The following is a 21580-nucleotide window of genomic DNA, read 5'->3' as shown; positions in this document are numbered from 1 at the left end:
TTCAAGTTTCTGTAGCTCAAGACACAAAAGGCTTGCACTTGTCCAATTAGAACCATCACCCTGAATTGGGCCTGGAGACCAACGGTCATATTTGCCTGTAATATTGGCAAAGTACTAGCAATATCCAGCATCTACCGGAATATCTCACAATGCTGTGCACTCACTGCAACTTCCCAACAGTATTAAAGCACTGCCCTAGAGAGTATACATAACACCCACCCAAAAGCAAAGTTGCAGAGGCAAGAAAAAGCTATTGATTGGTTTCACCTTCACCAGACATTAGCAACAAACTTTAAAACAGTGTGCTACCTTAAGTTGCCACCCCAATCTAGAACACCTACCCTTAAGTTTTCAGTCTTTTCACCAATCATGAAGACTGACAACTTTACCGACTGATTGGTGTTATATAAACATTATTTATATAAACATAAAATTTATGTTATTACAACAACTTGGAGCCTTGAAAACATTTAGATCACAGGTATTTCAAGGATCGCATATGTTCCACAAACCACACATCAGTACTCACTGCTCGGTGTCAAAACCAGCATGCTCCACTTTCAACTTCAGAATGTCCAGCAATTAAACTACCAAAAATTTCACAGGTTTTTATTCATTTACCCAGCAAACACTCCATGGTTCCCATGATCAGAGGATTTAGAATATTGTCATCATTGCTTAAGGCACTTTTCAGCCAACAAAATCAAGTTTTAATGTTTTTTTTTAAAAAACATACTCAACCTTCTACCTAAACAAGACCAGATTTTGCTTTACCCTTAGTCTTTTATTTTTAATCCAAAGTACAGAAGAGAATACATCTTCAGATGAATTTCCCAGAAGGGTGTCATTTACCAGCCAAATATTTTATTGCTGCAGTTGAGATAGCCTATAAAAGGGTGAATATCCCCCAGAGGCTCATAATCCACTAATAATGGTAATAGATCTTGTGTTACAATGCACAAATGACCTCTCAGTCAAACGATTTAATTTTTTTCTACTTGCAGCACGGCTGGATTCACACACAACATAATAATGGGTCCCCCCCCCATGAGTCAATTAATCCAATTAGAAAGACTGTATTAAAGTCTTTTGTGAACAGAACACATCAGTATGGCCTCAGCAGTGATTTTATTTCAGTCAAGCTGATGATATATAGATATGCACCCCAAGGATTCTTGCACTTACTGACGGTGTTCCAGACCACTATTCCTCCACTCACTTATCTCCTAGTAAGATACATCAGAAACAGTTCCACCATAGAGGTTAAACAGCTTAACCACAGAGTAAGCACATAGGCTATCTGACACAGAGTGGAAATGATCCCCCACAAAAGTCAGTGACAGATGTCCCCCATCAGCAGACTGAGGATCGCACTTGAATGTGGGAAACACAGGTTCAGTTCCCACCTCTAATACAGAATCTCTGCTTCTCCTTGGAGAAGTTCATTAGATTTGGTAATCTGTTGGTTAAATGAGAATTATTATCCTAAAGCAACCCTGGAATGAGCCGGAACACTCATTTCCGGACCTGCCCCATTCCAGAAACTAGCATTTCAGCTTGTTTCCAATTGCTTTAGGAAGTGTTGTCCTCTTGTTTCACTAGCAGTGGGTCCTGCTGGCATGCGGGCAGTGCTGGGTCCTGCCCCTTATGTCCTGCATCATCTGGAGATTTAAAGGTAGCTACTAGGTGTTCTGGTTGCAAGACAACAACCTTGTGCTGGATAGAAGCTTAGAACATGCTACTGTAGCTGCAAGAAGACCCACAAAACCGTAGTTGTGCCATAAACAGAAAATATATGTAGATGAAAAATCCATTTGAATAAGACAGGTGGCAAGCTTTCCATATTGTTCTGACTTTTAGAGGGAGAAATCTTAATTATCTGCATTTGTTACAATTTGTAATCAGAGCTCATGCAGGGCTAAGTTTCCTGTCTCCAGTGCAACAGCTTGTGCTCACCTAATGAGCAGATGTTGTTGTTGTTCAGTCGTTCAGTCGTGTCCGACTCTTCGTGACCCCATGGACCATAGCACGCCAGGCCTTCCTGTCCTGCGCTCTCTCCCGGAGTGTGCTCAAGTTCATATTCATTGCATCGGTGATGCTATCTAGCCATCTCATCCTCTGCCGTCCCCTTCTCCTTTTGCCTTCAGTCTTTCCCAGCATCAGGGTCTTTTCCAGAGTTTTCTCTTCGCATTAGGTGGCCAAAATATTGGAGCTTCACCTTCAGTATCTGTCCTTCCAATGAGCACTCAGGGTTGATTTCCTTTAGGATGGACTGATTTGACCTCCTTGCAGTCCAGGGGACTCGTAAGAGTCTTCTCCAGCACCACAGTTCGAAAGCATCAATTCTTCGGCGCTCAGCCTTCCTTATAGTCCAGCTCTCACAGCCATACATTACTACTGGGAAAACCATAGCTTTGATTAGACGGACCTTTGTCGGCAAGGTGATGTCTCTGCTTCTGACTATGCTGTCTAGGTTTGCCATAGCTTTCCTCCCAAGGAGCAAGCGTCTTTTAATTTCATGGCTACAGTCACCGTCTGCGGTGATCTTGGAGCCCAAGAAAGTAAAATCTGTCACTGCTTCCATTTCTTCCCCTTCTATATGCCAGGAAGTGATGGGGCCAGATGCCATGATCTTCGTTTTTGTAATGTTGAGTTTCAAACCAGCTTTTGCACTCTCCTCTTTCACCCTCAACAAGAGGCTCTTGAGATCCTCTTCACTTTCTGCCATTACGGTGGTATCGTCTGCATATCGGAGGTTGTTGATAATTCTCCCAGCAATCTTAATTCCGACCTCTGATTCATCCAACCCGGCATTTCTCATGATGTACTCTGCATATAAGTTAAATAAGCAGGGTGACAATATGCAGCCTTGTCGTACTCCTTTCCCAATTTTGAACCAATCGGTTGTTCCATGTCTGGTTCTTACTGTTGCTGCTTGACCCTCGTACAGGTTGCTCAGGAGACAGGTAAGGTGGTCTGGTACTCCCATCACTTTAAGAATTTGCCACAGTTTGTTGTGATCCACACAATCAAAGGCTTTAGCGTAGTCAATGAAGCAGAAATAGACGTTTTTCTGGAATTCTCTTGCTTTCTCCATGATGCAGTGAATGTTGGCGATTTGATCTCTAGTTCCTCTGCCTCTTTGAAACCCAGCTTGTACTTCCGGTAGTTCTCGGTTCGCATACTGCTGAAGCCTAGCTTGTAGGATTTTGAGCATCACCTTGCTGGCATGTGAAATGAGTGCAATTGTGCGGTAGTTTGAACACTCTTTGGCGTTGCCCTTCTTTGGAATTGGAATGTAAACTGACCTTTTCCAGTCTTGCGGCCACTGTTGAGTGTTCCAAATTTGTTGGCATATTGAATGCAGCACTTTAACAGCATCATCTTTTAGGATTTTAAATAGCTCAGCTGGAATACTGTCATCTCCACTAGCTTTGTTGTTAGTAATGCTTCCTAAGGCCCACTTGACTTCACTTTCTAGGATGTCCGGCTCAAGTTCAGTGACCGCACTATCATGGCTATCAGGGACATTCAGATCTTTCCTGTATAGTTCTTCTGTGTATTCTTTCCACCTCTTCTCAATCTCATCTGCTTCTGTTAGGTCCCTGCCTTCTTTGTCCTTTATCATGCCCGTCTTTCCACAAAACGTTCCCTTGAGATCTCCGATTTTCTTGAAGAGATCTCTAGTCTTTCCCATTCTGTTGTTTTCCTCGATTTCTTTGTATTGTTCATTTCAGAAGGCCTTCTTGTCTCTCCTTGCTATTCTCTGGAACTCTGCATTCAGTTGGATATATCTTCCCCTTTCTCCCTTGCTTTTCGCTTCCCTTCTTTCCTCAGCTACTTGTAAAGCCTCATCAGAGAGCCACTTGGCTTTCTTGCATTTCTTTTTCTTTGGGATGGATTGAGTTGCTGCCTCCTGAACAATGTTACGGACCTCCGTCCATAGTTCCTCAGGCACTCTGTCTATCAGGTCTAATCCCTGAAATCTATTCCTCACCTCCACTGTATATTCATAAGAGATATGATTTAGGTCATACCTGAATGGTTTAGTGGTTTTCCCTACGTTCTTCAATCTAAGCCGAAATTTTGCAACAAGAAGCTCCTGATCTGAGCCACAGTCAGCTCCAGGTCTTGTTTTGACTGACTGTATAGAGCTTCTCCATCTTTGGCTGCAAAGGACATAATCAATCTGATTTCGATATTGACCATCTGGTGATGTCCATGTGTAGAGTCGCCTCTTGTGCTGTTGGAAAAGAGTGTTTGCTATGATGAGCGTGTTCTCTTGGCAAAACTCGATTAGCCTTTGTCCTGCTTCATTTTGTACACCAAGGCCATGCTTGCCTGTTATCCCGGTGATTTCTTGACTTCCTCCTTTAGCATTCCAATCCCCTATGATGAAGAGGACATCTTTTTTTGGTGTTAGTTCTAGAAGGTGTTGTAGGTCTTCATAGAACCGATCAACCTCAGCTTCTTCGGCCTCAGTGGTTGGGGCATAGACTTGAATTACTGTGATGTTGAATGGTTTGCCTTGGATTCGTACTGAGATCATTCTGTCGTTTTTAAGATTGTACCCCAGTACTGCTTTTCCCACCCTTTTGTTGACTATGAGTGCTACTCCATTTCTTCTAAGGGATTCTTGCCCACAATAGTAGATATGATGGTCACCTGAATTAAATTCGCCCATGCCTGTCCATTTTAGTTCGCTGATTCCCAAGATGTCGATGTTCAATCTTGCCATCTCATGTTTGACCACCTCTAGCTTACCTTGATTCATTGATCTGACATTCCAGGTTCCTAAACAACATTGTTCTTTACAGCATCGGATTTTCTTTTCACCACCAGACACATCCACAGCTGAGTGTCCTTTCGGCTTTGGCCCAGCCACTTCACTCTTTCTGGCGCTACTTGGAAATACCCTCTGCTCTTCCCCAGTAGTATATTGGAGACCTTCCGACCTGAGGGGCTCATCTTCCGGCGTCATCTCTTTTAGCCTTGTGTTACGTTCCATGGGGTTTTCTTGGCAAGAATACTGGAGTGGGTTGCCATTTCCTTCTCCAGTGGACCACATTTTGTCAGAACTCTCTGCCATGACCTGTCCATCTTGGGTGGCCCTGCACGGCATAGCTTATGGCTTCACTGAGTTACACAAGCCCCTTCGCCACAACAAGGCAGTGATCCATGAAGGGGAATGAGAAGATACAAAGTGCTTAAAGGCCAAAGGATGCTCCTTGGAGAAATGTAACAAAGCCTCTTAGTGTGACCTTTGATGCAACCATTTCAAGGCTCTTTGACAACAAGGTGCAGGAGACTGATGGGACATCCATCTCGACACAGAAGCATCTACATGTTCCAAGGTTTTAAAAGACAGCCTTTAAGAATTACACCATAGTGCTAGTTTCATTATGTTGGCTAGTAAGAAAAACCAAAAGTTTGGATGCTTCACATTCTTTGCAGAATAACGTTGCAAATTTTACCTTGAACTAAAACAAAAAGGAAACTGTATATCTTTCCCTTTTGCAGATTGAACATGACTCAATTAGATGGAGTTTTACAAATGGAATGGTTTGGGTTTCAGGATGTACAGAAACTTTCCCAATCCACATGGGTGCAATCTGTTGTAGATCCCAAAACAGATTCTGGTGGAAAAGTTTCACTTTACTACATCATTGTAACAAGACACATATATGTTTGGAGTCCTACCAAAATGCCTTGGTACAACTCAAAACACTCACAAGTGACAACTGATAAACTAAGGTGCATAGCTTTCACATCTCCTACTACATGCTTGCTATTTAACATGTCTTATTAAGATATTGTTCAAGCATGAAACAAGAATATTACTAACGCAATTCAGTCCGAGACTACATTTACATGAGAATTAAGGCCCAGAGATTTAAACCAAACCTAATTCCAACCTTGCTTGTTATCACAGCCATAGGACGCAACAGCGTCCACTTATTGCAAACTAAACAGCTATAGAATTGCCCACACCAACACTTCTTTGCAAAAACTTGTTTGTGATATTCCAGTTAGTTATAATGACCGCTTGTTTTATAATTACTGGCTATTTTTCAAATCAGAAGGTTTTTCACGCAGACTACTTACTCCTTCTAGAAGTAACAAGCCTGCCTTAAGGCTCCTTCCAGATTTCAACATGTGAATACTGAAAGAACCTGGGTCATGCTCTGCCACAATTTTCAATCCTAAACAGCTATTTAGTTTCTAAATTACCAAAGTCTTTTGTGACCCATTTGTGTAGATTTAAAAGAAAAGCTGTCACAAAATCCAGGACCCTTCTGCTAATAATAAACTCAACCATGAAACCTCCCAACAAGCCAAATACCCAAAAGTTTCAGATTCAAAATGCATTTTTGGAGCAGTCAATGTGGTTGACCTGGGGTTAACCCATATCCTGATCCATGACTATGCAAATAATTTACAGCAGACTGCCACGGGCACCATGAGCTCTGTGGTTCCAATCCCTCTATTTCCCCTATTATCTACTCAAGAAAGCAAATTTGTTTTTTATTCCAGCAGAAGATCTCAAACAAAGGCAACCCAAGCCGTTTGAGGCTGAAAAGAAAATTCCCAAGCTCCCCGTTTCTTGTAAAGTAGTCTCTATTTATCTGTTTTGAATTAATACGATAAAAGCATCCTGAACAAACCATCTGCAGACAGCTGTTCCCACAGAGAGCTGCAAACTGTATAGCACAATCCCTCCCCCCCCCCCCATCACTGTTTGGGCCTTTTTTGCATTTTGAGTGGATGTTGTTAAAAAACAAAAAGACATGCAAGGCAATTAAAGACAGTGATCAGCTGTAGGATTTCCACGTAAGTGTTTGCTTTTGCCGTATTATTGTTAGCCTCTGCAACTCTTTGTACCTCAGGGGACATAAATAGCCATTATAAGGATACTGTTTTGCATGTTTTACTAATTTTTCTGTAAGAAGTGCTTCAAAGGAACCAGAAAGTTTTTAAGATCACTTTAGTGTTACCGGCACACAATTACGAAGCACTGCGTACCTTTCTTTTAATTATATGCTCACCCATTGAGAAGTTATTCGCCCCCAGTTAGACTGTCATCTCTGCATGTTAACATGACAACATTCTGATTAAACAGTGCAGTATACAGGACTCAATAGAAAAGCCTGAGGATCATTTCGCACATGCACGTATCTGTCTGTGCAGCTTTTTATGTTCAAGAGCCTCTGTGGAGGAGACAATCAACCATGAACCTGATAATAAAGCTGCTTCACATCAGGCTATCTATGCTTCTTTTGTCACATCCAAATGTCCTCTACGAAAACGTGCTTAAAAACAGGGGTGGGGTACCTCAGGCCAGGGAGCCATATCCAGCCCTCCAGGATTTGCTAGAAGGCCATGTCCCTTCCCTTGGCCCCACCACCACCCTCCCCCCATCCATCAATTGTTTGGTGGGTTCCCAACTTTTGTGCATTTTTGCCCATTCTAAAAGGCTGCAGTACCTCTCCTAAGGCTTAGTTACTGACTTAGTTAATGACTAAGAGCATTAAGCCAATATGCTGGGGGGAGGGGGGACTGGCCATGGAGGCACTGGGCAACTGTGTCTTTCCGGCAGCTGACCCAGGAAATAAAGGGGGTGTGTGCCAGGGATCAAAGTATTCTCTCTTGGGGAACAAAGGCCTACTCATGAGTAGGAAGCAGAACAGGAAATGAGTGCATCTTGCAAAGGTGCGTATTATAGGCAGCAGAAGGAAGGGATCACCTGACATATTCAAAGCAACCTTGGACACTGGGAGCATTTTCAGATAGACAGCTCCTAGCACTACCAATCCAAAGGCTACTGTGCAGCTATTCTGGCTTTCCCTACATTTTTTCTGTAGTAAGAAAAAGGATGGGAGGAGCAGTGGGAAAAGATGGGAGGACTACAAATAGTCTTGGATCTGCAATAGACCCCCTGCTAAAAAAGAAAAGAAAAATAAATGTGCAGAGAACAATACAGTCCGTATGTGTTTCAGACCCACCCAAATAGGAACACATTTAACTTGGGTAGGTTAAATATTTTTCCAAGATGGCTGACACATGGATGAGGATATGCAATAACTCATGAACATAGAAAACTCTTTTGGGTGGCAAAATTTGGGGGGGGGGGGTTAAGTCAAGATGGGTAGAAGAACTCTTCCTAGCTATTGTTACCACCTGTATGGTCTGGTAGACAGACTGCCAAGTAGGAGCAGGAAGACAGGGGTTCAAATCCTTGCTCAGTTATTACCGGTTGCACTCCAGACACTCACCATCTCTTAGATTAACCAACCTTAATGGGATTGTTTGGGGGATGCAGGGGGGGATGTATTCACCACCTTGAGTTTCTTGGAGGAAGGGTGGAATAAAAATGAAGTAAATAAATGAAGTAAATGAAATGAAGTAAATAAAAAAAATGGAAAGGAAAACCTCATGTAAGTCGCCTCAGGTTCCTAGCAAGAGGGAAAAAGGCAGTATATGAATGTAATTAATAAATGTAGTAAGTAAATAAATATTTATTTAATAAAATTGAATCAAAGATTACAGTCAAACAATAGCATACATTTTTGACTGAGAAATGCAAGTAAATTTTTGAACCTGTATTTTTTATTTAAGATGTATTGTGACACAGCTTTTCACACTTGCATAAAGTATAAGGCATAAGGCACAGGTACAAGCATAAGGCACTTGGGTGACTGTAGAACATCATTTCCCAACTTTAAACCTAAATTTTGCTACCAAAATTAGCTTTCTACGTGCATTTGTTCATGAGTTATTGCATATCCCCATCCATGTGTCAGACATCTTGGAAAATGGCAGTACAGAATTCATATGCCACAATGGGTATACCCATACCTCTCTACCCAAGTTAAATGTGTTCCTATATGGGTCTGAAACATAACAAACTTTAAGATTCTCTGTACATCTTTCTTTTTTTACGGGCGGTCTACAGCAAGTCCTGGACTAAAATGGAAGATGATATCATCCAGGCTCACTGTAACATTCCATATTTGAGGCAGGGCAAATGCAGGATAAACGCCTGTCTGGAATCACCCTCAGAGAGAGAATGCAAGAGCTTGCCAACTTCTCCCCTCCTTCCAAGGTCTTGGACAACTGGTTGGGATTATCTGGAAGGAAGGTTCTGCACTCTGCTCACCGGCCCGCACACAGCAAGGGGTTGGGAAAGGGTGCCCTTTGGGTATGAAAAAAGAAATATGGCAGATAGGGGAAGAGCAGCCAGATGCATAGCAATCTAAGTGGTTCTCCAAAGGAGAAAGAAAATAAAACTGATGCAACATCAGAAGAAGAAATAAGTTTACTAGATGCTGCATAATTCACAAGATATCCAGTTGGTGTGGGGAGGGGCTTTAAAAAAGTTGCATCTTCTTTCAATATGAGACCATGACAGGCCTTCAAAACTTACAAGCCAGAATAGCGACGAATCCCTCTTATCCTTGCCTCAGCTGCATCTGAAAACTGCAAAGAGCCACAGCCGATTACATGCTTTTCCTTCTCAGCAGCTGCAGTTTGGGAAGGAAGATACTGATGGGCTATCAATTCGACGAAAAGTGAGGAGTGGCCCAGGTTCTTTTAGGACAGGACCGGGAAACCTGTGGCTCTCCAGATGTGGCTGGACTACAACTCCCATAATTCCTGACCATTGGCCATAGTTGCTGGTGATGATGAGAGCTGGAGTCCAACATAACCTAGAAGCCCACAGGCGCCCTCCACCTCTGTTTTAGAACATCAAGCTTAACTCTTGTATGAAGATCTTCATTTGTACTTTCTCAGCTATCTGAAGTCCACATTTCTTTCTCTCCTCCCCACCTCCTCTCTCTCACACACACCATTAAGCTGTGTCCCAGGCCTAAAGGACCAGGAGCTATTTTTCACACTAAACTGATAATAAGTTGTGCCAGTGACAGAAAAGCAGTTCCTGTAAAGTCAATCTATGATTGATTGATTGATTGATTTGCATTTGTATACCACCTTATCTGCTAAAAATCTATCAAGGCTGTATACAACAATTTACAATAAAAAGAACATTAAAAACTATAAAAACATTAAAACTTATATTTTAAAAGGCTAAATTAAAAAGATGTGTCTTCACACCCTAAGGGCCAAGAGAGTGGAGGCCACTCGTAGTTCTTGAGGGAGCACATTCCATAGTTTGGGGGCAACTCAGGAGAAAGCCCTTTTATATGTGCCTGACAAATGGGCTGTTGTAGGTAATGGCACCCTCAAAAGGGCCTCTCGTGCAGATTTTAATACCCCAGTAGGTTTATAATGAGAAAAGCAATCCCTTAGATAGCCAGGTCCTAAGGTCTACAGAAGGGCTTTCGAGGTTAACACAAACACCTTAACTTGCACCCAGAAAGCCACTGGCAACCAGTGCAGATCTTTTGGGACAGGTGTAATATGGTCCTGAAACTGTGCACCAGTTGGTAGCCTAGCTGCCACATTTTGCACCAGTTGAAGCTTCCAGAATAAATGTGATTTTTAAAGGTTTCTGAAACTAGGACAGAAGCACTGGAAGCAGAAGTGGGATTGGTCCAGTAGAAAAGGACGAACAGGGCCAGTGCTGGCATTGTAGGACATCTGCTGAGGCCCACTGGTGCCCTTGCTTCCGCCACTCCTCCTTGCTGCCTGTTGATGTGCCCTCTTTGAGCATGTAAGCAGGGGCAAGAGTGAGGAGATGGAGTAGCTCCACATACATTGCCATGCCATGGCAGAGATCCTCCACTGGCCTTGCACTCTCCATCTGGATGGGTTTGCGGATTGGCCCAGAGGCACAGAGGGCAAAAAAATGGGAGGTGGGCCCACTGGGGGGGTGGAGGACACTGCGAGGCATCTTGCCCAAGGGTGCTCTGAGGCGGGGGAGGAAAAAACCCCAGAAGAGTCAAAGAAGAAGCAGCTGGGAAAGGCCACTGACAGAGAGAAAGAAAAGCCTGGAGCAACAGAAGCAAGGCATCACAGACTGGTTTGAAATAAGACAGCCAAATGTTGGCTAAAACCTTTCAACAGCAGTTAAAAGTTATCCTTACCTGGGATGAATCTGCTTTAGCAATTTCTGTAATGGCAGCCAGCACACCACGAAGGCCATCGCCATTTTCTTGAACAAGGAGGTAGGCCAGCAGAAAGAATACATGGATAGGGACTTGAGTTGTGATGGGCAGCATTGACTTCATTGAAGATAACCAGTCAGACATGGAAGATTTCTCTCTCATAAGCATAAGGAACCTCCAAGTAGTATGCAATGAACCATAAGCACTGGTTATGGGGAAGAAGCACTCACAAGGGGCCTGAGGCAAATGAAAACAGCATATTAGAAGGATGAAAGGCAAAAACAAAAAAACCCTAAAAGCCTCATCTACCCAACTTTCAAATATGGGCCTCTTAATTTCAGCCAAACATTAAATGGTTTCTTGGTGATTTACCCAAAAAGCATATATGAAGAAAAACAATGTAACACCATCTCATTGGTGTGAAAGGTTTTTCCTTCAAATAAATTACTGACGTTGCTGTAGATAATTATGGCTTCATTTCCTAAGTGAAGTCAACAATTATACTTATATTACAAACGCTCTGTACTTCCCAAACGCCAATCATTGTAAGAAAGCTCCAGAGTTCCCTCAGAAAAGTTATTAGTGTGTTTAGAGCCCCAACTAATTTGGGGGCCTTGTTTATGCTGAAATTATCTGGAGTTCCATCGTACAGAGAGCGATCCTGTTCTCCTCACTGAAGTGGGAACTTTCAAAGTACTGTCCCCACCACCACTCCAAAGGAGGAGGGACAATACATTTTTGGCTTGTAAGCCACTTCACACATGATATTTAGATACAGACTTTAAAACAAATATAGATTTGTTTTACTAGCTGCAGCTAATAGCTGCAGTTAGATTAGCTGCAGCTCCAGATCAATCAAGTGTCCACTATGTGAAAAAATCACGTTTGTTGCCACATAATGACTTGGCTCCAAACTTTCCTTCTGTGACAGAACACATTCACAGAATAGGGCTTTCCCTCCTGCCTGTGGGGGTGGGTGACCCTTGGGTCTGGTGGGGGACACAGTGCAGGGAGTTGGCAAAAATTGCCCCTCCTCATGTGAACAGATGAGCAACTTGGGATCCAAGCCACCTTGTGGAACGAGGGACAGCGCCAAGAGTAGGCATGGTTGGACAGCTGCCAAGGGCCCACACTCCTTGACAAGAACCCCTTGGAGTTGCTCATCTTCTTCACCATTGCAGCCTGCTTGTTCACCTGCCTCTCATTCTGGCCTGGACAACAGTGGTGGTGAGAAGTAGAGGCTGAAGGGGCAGGATTGCAGCTTGACATCGATAGGCATATGGTCAAGGAACACCTAATTACTTTGAATGAGTTCAAATCTCCAGGGCCAGATCAACTGCACCCTAGAGTAATAAAGGAACTGGCAGAAGAACTCTCAGAACTGCTGTCTATTCTCTTTGAGAAATCATGGAGGATGGGTGAAGTGCCAGATGACTGGAGGAGGGCTAATGTTGTCCCTATCTTCAAAAAGGGTAAAAAGGAGGAACCTGGGAACTACAGACCAGTCAGTCTGACATCAATCCCTGGGAAAATTCTGGAGCAGATGATAAAGCAATCCAACTGGAAGCACCTTGAAAACAATGCAGTGATTACTTGAAGCCAACATGGATTTGTCAAGAACAAATCCTGCCAGACAAATCTGATCTCATTTTTTGATCAAGTAACCTCCCTTGTGGACTGTGGGAATGCTGTAGACATAATATACCTCGACTTCAGCAAAGCTTTTGACAAAGCGCCCCATGATATCCTGATGAGCAAACTAGCTCATAGTGGGCTAGATGAAACAACGATCCGGTGGATCCACAGTTGGCTACAGAATCGGACTCAAAGAGTGCATATCAATGGAATCTTCTCAAACTGGGGAGAGGTAACGAGTGGGGTACCACAGGGCTCAGTCCTGGGCCCAGTGCTCTTCAACATTCTTATTAATGACTTGGAGGAGGAGGAAGTGCAGGGAATGCTGATCAAATTTGCAGATGACACAAAATTGGGCGGGATAGCTAATACTTTGGAAGACAGAAACAAAATTCAAAGCGATCTTGATAGACTGGAGCGCTGGGCAGAAAACAACAGAATGCCATTTAATAGGGATAAATGCCAAGTTCTGCACCTAGGAAAAATAAACCAAATGCACAGTTACAAGATGGGGGATACGTGGCTCAACAACACTACAAGCGAGAAGGATCTTGGAATTGTTGTCGATCACAAGCTGAATATGAGAGAACCATGTGATGTGGCTGCAAAAAAGGCAAATGCCATTTTGGGCTGCATTAATAGAAGCATAGCTTCCAAATCCCAGGAAGTACTAGTTCCCCTCTACTCAGCACTGCTTAGGCCTCATCTGGAGTACTATGTCCAGTTCTGGGCACCACATTTTAAGAAGGATGCAGACAAAGTTGGGAGGGTTCAGAGGAGGGCAAAAAAGATGATCAGGGGACTGGAAACAAAGCCCTATGAAGAGAAACTGAAAGAACTGGGCATGTTTAGCCTCGAGAAGACTGGGGGAGATAGGATAGCGCTCTTCAAGTCCTTGAAAGGTTGTCATAGAGGGGAAGGCCTGGATCTCTTCTCAATCATCCCAGAGTGCAGGACATGGAATAATGCGCTGAAGTTACAGGAAGCCAGATTCCAGCTGAACATCAGGACAAGCTTCCTGACTGTTAGAGCAATACGACAATGGAACCAATTACCTAGGGAGGTCGTGGGCTCTCCCACACTGGAGGTATTCAAGACAAGGCTAGACAGCCATCTGTCAGGGATGCTCTGACTTGGATTCCTGCATTGAGCAGGGGGTTGGACTCAATAGCCTTGTAAGCCCCTTCCAACCCTACTAGTCTGTGATTCTATGAGAAGGAGGAACAGTACATGCCACTGCCTGCCTACTCACTAGCTCTCTGCCTATGAAGCAAGCAAGCAGTAGCAATGATAAGAGAATGAGAAGCAATGGCAGATGGTGACAACGGCAGTGAGAACATACAGTCACTGAGGGAGGGGAGCCATTAAGGCTCTCTTGCCCAAGAGCCCTCCAAAACTGAAAGCCAGCATTGTGTGGAATGGTCCACAGAGCAAGGTTTAAAGAACTACATCACTTGACCACAAAACATCTTGAGCCATACTTAGGGTGGATTCCTACACTACAATTGTGGGATGAGAGCCATTTGCACACCATCTGATGCCTGTCAACTGCCCTGGTAATGTTTGTGATGAGGATCTATCTGGGTTGGGTGAAAGTCATAGTGGCATCACTCACCCAACACAGGTGGGTTCTTTTTTACAAATGTTACCTGTACCACATGGAACTAGGCCATGCAGATGTCACTCTCAAGAAATTCCTTCAGGTGCCCCCACCAAATGAGGTGAGGCAGGTGGCTACTAAGGAGAAGGCCTTTTCACTGGTGGCATCCTGCTGGTTGTAGAATACCTCCCCAGAGAGACTTACCTGACTCCTCCATTGTGGTCTTTTCAACACCAGGTGAAGACCTTTTTATATTCTCCAAAACATTTAAGTCTTTCAATTTAAAAAAAAAACTGTTCATGCTTTTGAGAGCACTGTTGCTGGCTTACTTTGGTTTTATTCTGTTGTTTAAACCTTTAAAAGTTGTTACATTATGTTTTATTACGTTTTTCTATTCTATGGTTTTAAGCTTTTGTTCTGTGAACCACCCAGGGGAGTTTCAGCTGTTGGGTGGTATAACTAAATAAATAAAATATAAATACTAATCAGAGGCAAGTCAGAATGTAACTGGCATAACTGGATGAACTAAAAAAAGCTAAAGGACGAATACGCAAGCAGACCAAGTGGGATCCAGAAGAGATACAGGATTAGGGAAAAGTGTGAGAAAGTATAAGTCTAGAGAATAGTTAAGGTGTTCTAAGTGGTGCTGTATTGAATTTGTTTTGAAAGAACTCTGAGGAGTCAGGTGTGAATTTACCCGGAGTCATATGCAGTATTTAATGGCATTGGTATACTGATTTGCTAGAGCAGTTGGCAATTTTTATTATTTTAGAGTTGGTTCTCATAGCTGTATTCACATACAGCGAAGACCACCCTTTTTCCTACTAACAGAAGCTAAAACAATGCACAGTAGTTGCTTTGCACAGTAGCTGTATGGTTCGTACCTTCTAACTGATAAGGATGTTCTTCCTATGCTGTGAGAAACTTATTTTGCTGCCAAGAGAGAAAGACCCCCCTTTCTCCTTTTGGGTGAAGGAAGGTGTGTGTTTTCTGATAGTTTGAACTAAATGAGATGAGACCAGGCCCTATAAAATTCTGAGCAGATTGGCCTGCTACCTGTTCTCATCTGAGAGGGGGAAGGTGTACCACCTGTTCAGATAACCAGCCCCGTGGGGCAGCGCCCATCACCTCTCTGGAACCAGGGTGACTGAACCAAGAGTTAATGGTGTGTCTAAGCTTTCTTTGTTTTTTTTAATTCTCTGTATCCATTTTCCAACTATCATTCTTTCACATAAGTGGACTTCAGTCATATTGGCATCCTCAAATCTGTTTAGTGTGTGGGAACTGGCTGGACCAGGTCCCAGATTTAAGACAGGTGCCATCAACCAACCTGCAAGCAACCTATTTCCTTTTATAAGGTCAGCTGGGAGGATATGGCAGGATGGGTCTGAGGAGGAGCAATTCCCAACCTCACTAGGGTAACATACTTTGGGACTTAATTCATGAAAGGAAACATTGGGACTTAATTCATGAAAGGAGACAATTTGCTCTCAAGTTTCAACATTGCCAAGAGGTTTTCGAATGAGCAGCCAGAGCTGTTCTACAGAATGGCACACACCCCGTTTTAATTATATTGCTCAATGTAATGTAAATTCATTTTGGATAATGGGAACTATAATGCTCCTGTACTTTAAATGACCTTTCAAAAAGCCATTTCTTGCAGAAGAATATTTTTAAAACTGTTACCCCCCTAGTTTATCGCTTTCAATTATCGCATGCCAAAAATTAAGATCCAGCCACCTGCAAAGTTGCCACTTTGACTGATGGAACTGCTTAGAGGGAAATGCACCCCCTTCACTGCTCCCAGAGGGCTCCTATTGCCTTCCACTGTTCTCATTCTGCTACCCACTACATGAGCATAGCAAAGAGAGAGAAAGAAAAGGTTTTATGGGCTTATTTTTGGAGGAACCCAGCCCTATAAGACAAACAGCTCTTTTAGCTGATAAAGCATAGTGGGACATACTTCCAAATAGCCGTGCATAGGACTGCATTGTAAAAATTTCAAAATAATGCCCTCAGTAGATCAGAATTTCAAAAATAAAGGCCCTTGTCAGTACTCTCTTCCAAGCTAATTATGAAGTTAGAAATCTCCGTTACATTCTAAGCTAGGGGAAGGCAGAAGGCAGATTACGGTGGACCATTAGCCAATTTTGGATAGCTTATAGAGAAGAATGCTGAACAGCTTACAGAAAAGAATGTTCAATCTCAGTATGGTCTAGCAAGGCTCTTATGTTCTTAGTCCGCAATCTCATGCACCGGGAGCAGGCACTTACTTCTGAGTAGACATGTACAAGACTGCACTGTTAGGAACGTAAGAGCCCTGATGGATCAGACCAAAGACCTATCTAGTCCAGCATCATGTTTCTGATAGCAGCCAACCAGGTGCCTATGAGAAGACCACAAGCGGGACATGAAGGCAATGCCCTCTCCCGTTTTTGATCCCCAGCAACTGGTACTCAGAGGCATGTTGCCTCTGATCCTGGAGGCAGCCCATAGCCATCAGGACTAGTAGCAGTGGAGGCTGGTGGCTCCGATGTCAGTGGGGTGGTGAATCCACTCTGGGTTTCAGTCAGAACTCTGAAGGGGTTTAGAGTTCTGACTGAAACCCAGAGTGGATTCACCGCCCCACTGACATCGGAGCCACCAGCCTCCACTTAGTAGTAGTCATTCATAACCTTATCCTCCATGAATTGTTCTAATCCCCTTTTAAAGCTATCTAAATTGGTGGCTGGCCGTCATCCATCGTTTAACTAAGTACTTAAGCAAGAGTGTACATTCAGGATCACTTAACACAGATTAACTATGAAACAATTCTGAATATGCACGCTTGCTTTGTAAACTTGAGATGTATGTAGAATAGAGAGATTCTAGTAAAAAGTAGGCCATGGAAGACTGAAGACAGCGGACACCTCTTCTAGTGGCAGGCTTTAATAGAGGCAAGACACATATGTCTAAAGTCTGGAGGGGGCCAGGTTGGGGGAGACCATTCAAACTAATCTTCACAAAAACAACCCTATAAAAAGAGAAGGACCACAGAGTTAGGAATACACCATTTTATATTATCCAAGTTAAATGGAATCCCCAATTAAGTTTGTTTCTCTGTTGGCCTCCATTAAGGGGCCAGATGGCACAGACAGCTACAGTCTGCTCCTAATTGTTGCTTTCTGATGATCTCCGATAAATATACCTGCACGATCCACGCATTCTCCAGCACCTGTTTGTCAATTCACATTTTACATGACATACAGTTTCGAAATCCTAGGTGCACCCTTGTGAACAAAATACGTGAAGCGGCCCTGCGAGACAGTGGCTTACTTACCTAAGGCCACCTAATAAATTTGTGGAAGAGGAATTGAATCAGGAGCGGCGACTTTCTGACCTACAGTTCAGCCTTTTTAGCCACAACGCTGCATTGTTGGATACATCGCAGTTGTCGCTGAGGTGGGTTGAAGCATTTAATACAAGTAACACACGCACATTTTGCAAATGCGCACTGGTGCTTACTTACAGGGGCCCCTCACAATCTGCTCTACCCCCCCAGCACATAAGCTGTCCATGCTTTAAAACTGCTTCTCATGCCTACTGCTACCTTTGAAAAAGGTAGGTGGGCTAAAGCACACTGGAACGAAATATAACTATACTTTCCCCGGCACTAGTAAAATACAGTCTGAACGAAAACTTCACCGATTGCTTTTGCTCTTTCAATTCTTCCTGCTGTACAATTTCTAGAAGGTGAATGGCCAGCTGCTGCCTAGTGGTGCCACTGTCCTCCTCAGTCAGGCAGTCCTGTACAGCTGCGGAGGATAAGATCTGCAGAGCGGGCATCACCAAGACGAGGGCCGCTGCCAGAGTTGTCTCGGTTTCAGAACAGGAAAGGAGCTTGATGGCTGTATGAACAAGAGTAAAGCTGTAAATGGAAGTTTAAAACATTCTAGGAAATGCACGCCACAAAAAATGCAATGGCCCTGCGCTGTGACAAAACACATTGCCCAGAGTGAATTTTCAATCTCAGCAATTACTTTTTGAAACTCTGACAACACTCCTTGGACCTAAACATAGCACCACACACACACACACAATCCACTCGACACTGAGGGCCAGTTCACACGATCACAGGATGGTTAATAAGCTACAGTGGCTTGCTAAGCATCGTGCTTTTGCTGGTTGTAGGGATGTCTGTTGCTGGGAAATCTGTTTCTTTTTTGGCTTGACAGAGTTCCACAGCATGTACGACTCACTTTGCATCTGCGAGCTGAGCTGCAGGCTGTTCTCCAAACTCCAAGAACTTTTTTGTGCAATGGTGGGGGGGTGTCTGCAATTAGTGCAAATTTCTCAGCAATTTGCACAAAGTAACTCCATAATTTACACAAATTGCTCAGAAATTTACACAAATTGCAGAGCCTTCACCAGAAAACACATGTGCAAAACTCCCAGAAGATCTGCGGACTGGCCCGATCTTGAAGCACTGCAGATCGAGTCGGGTGCTGCAGCAGGAACCAAAACAAAGTCTGGGGGGCTGAGCTTAGGAAAACTCATTGAACTCCCCCCCCCACCCCCAGTGGATTTCTCTGACATCCCTAGTCAGTCACATGCTGGCTGGATTAACATCATTACTTTCACCTGCCCAGCTTGTTGTCACGTCCTAACCTGGTGAGGATGGGTGGTTCAGGTGGTTAACAAACTACCCAGCAACTCTAAAACACCCCATGGGTTCAGGGTGGTTTGTTAACCACCCACCCTCACCAGGTTCGGACATCACAACAAGCCGCACCAGTGAGGGTAATTATGTGAATCCATCTGGCATGTGACTGGCAGGCACAGGGTGGTTAACAAGCCACCGTGGTTTATTAACCACCCTGCAGTCGTGCAAACCGGGTCCAATACTGAAAAGAAATCTATTACATATAGAATGATAAATTTAAAAATGAGGGAAACTCCTCATAGTAAAATTCACGTATGCATGTCCCACATTATTCTATAATTACAACATCAAGTAATATGGTGTCTTTTAAATGTATCCTGAAAATGTACTTCTTCACACAAGCTTTCCCTGGCTTGTAACTGATCATTATGACACTGCTCTGTTTTACTATTTCTTTTTATTGTTTCTCTTGATTTTACCTGTATTGTTGTAAGCTGTAATTGTTCAGTGTTATATTGTATTTTAACAGTGATTTTTAATGTTTGTATGTAAACCACTTAGAGATTGTATTATACTAAGCAGTATGCAAGCGAAAGGAAGGAAGGAAGGAAGGAAGGCAGGCAGGCAGGCAGGCAGGCAGGCAGGCAGGCAGGCAGGCAGGCAGGCTCTCTCTTGTATCACACATCCTGTGCTGGTGGGCAGAACAAATAACCCTAGCCCAGCCTTCTCACTGTCCTGCTGTATTTCTACATACATATTCTGAAGTAGTATGGTCACAGTGAAGCTATATTGCCTGCCTTTCCCATCCAAGGCTATGATTCAGACAGTACCTGAGGAACGCAAATGTCTCCCGTGGGAGCAGAATGGGGTGAGAAACTGTTTGAGTGAAGCATTTTCAGTGGTGTGTCCCCTGATTATGGAATGATCTCCCTACTGAGGCCCGCTTGGCTCCAACACTGTCATCTTTTCAGCTCCAAGTTAAGACTGTCCTTAATAGCACACTTAGGGCGCAATCCTATTCAGAGAGGCGGCTGCCTCCGAACTCAGAGGCAACTGCCTATCCAATGCAGGGCAGGAGAAGCACGGAGGGGATCGTTCCCTCCGTGCTTCTCCTGCCCTGCATTTTTGGCTAGACAGCCAAACAGGCATTTCTGCCCTCGTACAGGCATTTCTGCCCTCCCTGCCCCGGAACGCCCCTCAGAACGCTCCTTTTTGGCCGCTCCGCGCTCCTCTTGTGAGCGCGGAGCATGGGGCTGTTCCGCGCTGCCTTCGAGGCAGCGCAGAAGTGGTGGGGGGAATACCAACCTCCCTGTGCGGGCTCTGAGGTCAGTTCCTGGAAAACCAGATATCCTATGGGAGTCTAGCTGCTGTCTAGCGGCCATAGGATTGCTCCTTCCAAGGCATATGATGGGGCATTTATGCCAGCTATCTGAACAGGTCTAGTGTTTTACTGAAATTGTTTTTAGCTGTTAGAATTGTTTTTAATTTTTGTATATTAAATGTTTTAATCTGTATTTTATCTTGTCAATTGGATGGCTATTGGATGGTATAGAAATAATAACAACAACAACAACTCTCATGGGGGCCTGAAAGGTCTTAATAATAAAAGTGCCCCAAGTCACATAGGGATTGCTTCACACATTTCCTGAAATCTCAGCAGCTCAGGAAACATAAGAGCTCCTAGGGAATAATCATATTTAGTCTGAAATATGGAACTCTTATGAAGAGATCTAAAACAAACAAACAAACGGTTCTATAGGCTTACAATGCAATTTAGATCAAAATAAAGCTAAAAAGAAGTAGTGAAAAGCACGCACACACACACACACACACACACACCCCAAATCCAAGAACACATGGGAAGAAATAACCCTTTTCAGAAGCCATGGGCTAAATAAATAAAAATCGGGGGACATAAAATGTATCCAACTCTATTTTGTATCTAATGAACATATTTGCTCCAAAAACTATTTTATAGCGACAATATAATTTTTCATCGCAAATACTTTATTAAAAAATATTCTGATTTCCATTCTGATAAATGAAAAGACTGGAGGTCTAGAAATAGTAGAATCAATATATGTCAACTAACATTACTGGACTATTCTTTTTTTAAAAAAACGAAAAGAACAAGAACTTGGGAAAGGGAATTGCTACAACAAAACCTTACCTAGCGTTAAGATCGGCTTTTGCTGACTAGCTGGAGCCTGCAGCAGGAGCAAGCCTAATCCAATTATGGCCATCTCAAATGGAAAACCCTAGAGAACAGGGGGAGAAATATCCAAGTTGAAATCTTTTCAACCATAACAGTCTGTAGAAATAAATAATCTTGACAACATTTTACACACCTCATTTTCCATAACCCAGGATGCTGAACATGTGTGCGTATGTCCTAGCATGGTTGCTAAAAATTAAAATAACTTAGACTCCCTTCCGATACTGTTCCACAGCATGAGAGCTGCTGTAAGTTGTCTCTTGCATGCACTGCTCTGATAATATTGGATGCCCGAGGTCGGACCTGAGAAGCTGGTCACACAGCTACTTCCCATGCCACTGTTACACTTCCTCGTGTCTTAGGAAAGAGCAGTGCCAGGATTCCTCTCCGGGGGAGAAGCAACTCCTTGAAACACTATGCCT

General features: G+C 43.4%; 1 protein-coding gene across 3 annotated transcripts in view; it reads right to left on the bottom strand.

The window, feature by feature from the left end:
- Positions 1-21580, bottom strand: part of FOCAD (focadhesin) — a 187564-nt gene that overhangs the window by 148211 nt on the left and 17773 nt on the right. For all 3 annotated transcript variants that reach the window (XR_014787806.1, XR_014787807.1, XM_084834584.1), the window contains exons 9-11: positions 21114-21201; positions 17986-18188; positions 11046-11303 (exon numbers count right to left, since the gene is read on the bottom strand). Coding sequence is in view for 1 of the 3 variants with exons in the window: in XM_084834584.1 (XP_084690710.1) it covers positions 11046-11303; positions 17986-18188; positions 21114-21201 (549 nt within the window). In the remaining 2 variants the exon portion in view is untranslated. The remainder of the gene's footprint in view (positions 1-11045; positions 11304-17985; positions 18189-21113; positions 21202-21580) is intronic.

Source organism: Heloderma suspectum, chromosome 2 (genome assembly GCF_057233095.1).
Source record: "Heloderma suspectum isolate Gila_16-S chromosome 2, 16-S_ref, whole genome shotgun sequence".
In the NCBI taxonomy this organism is placed as follows: domain Eukaryota; kingdom Metazoa; phylum Chordata; class Lepidosauria; order Squamata; family Helodermatidae; genus Heloderma; species Heloderma suspectum.
The sequence above is the reverse complement of the archived record's forward strand: the minus strand, read 5'-3'. Positions and strand labels throughout refer to the sequence as shown.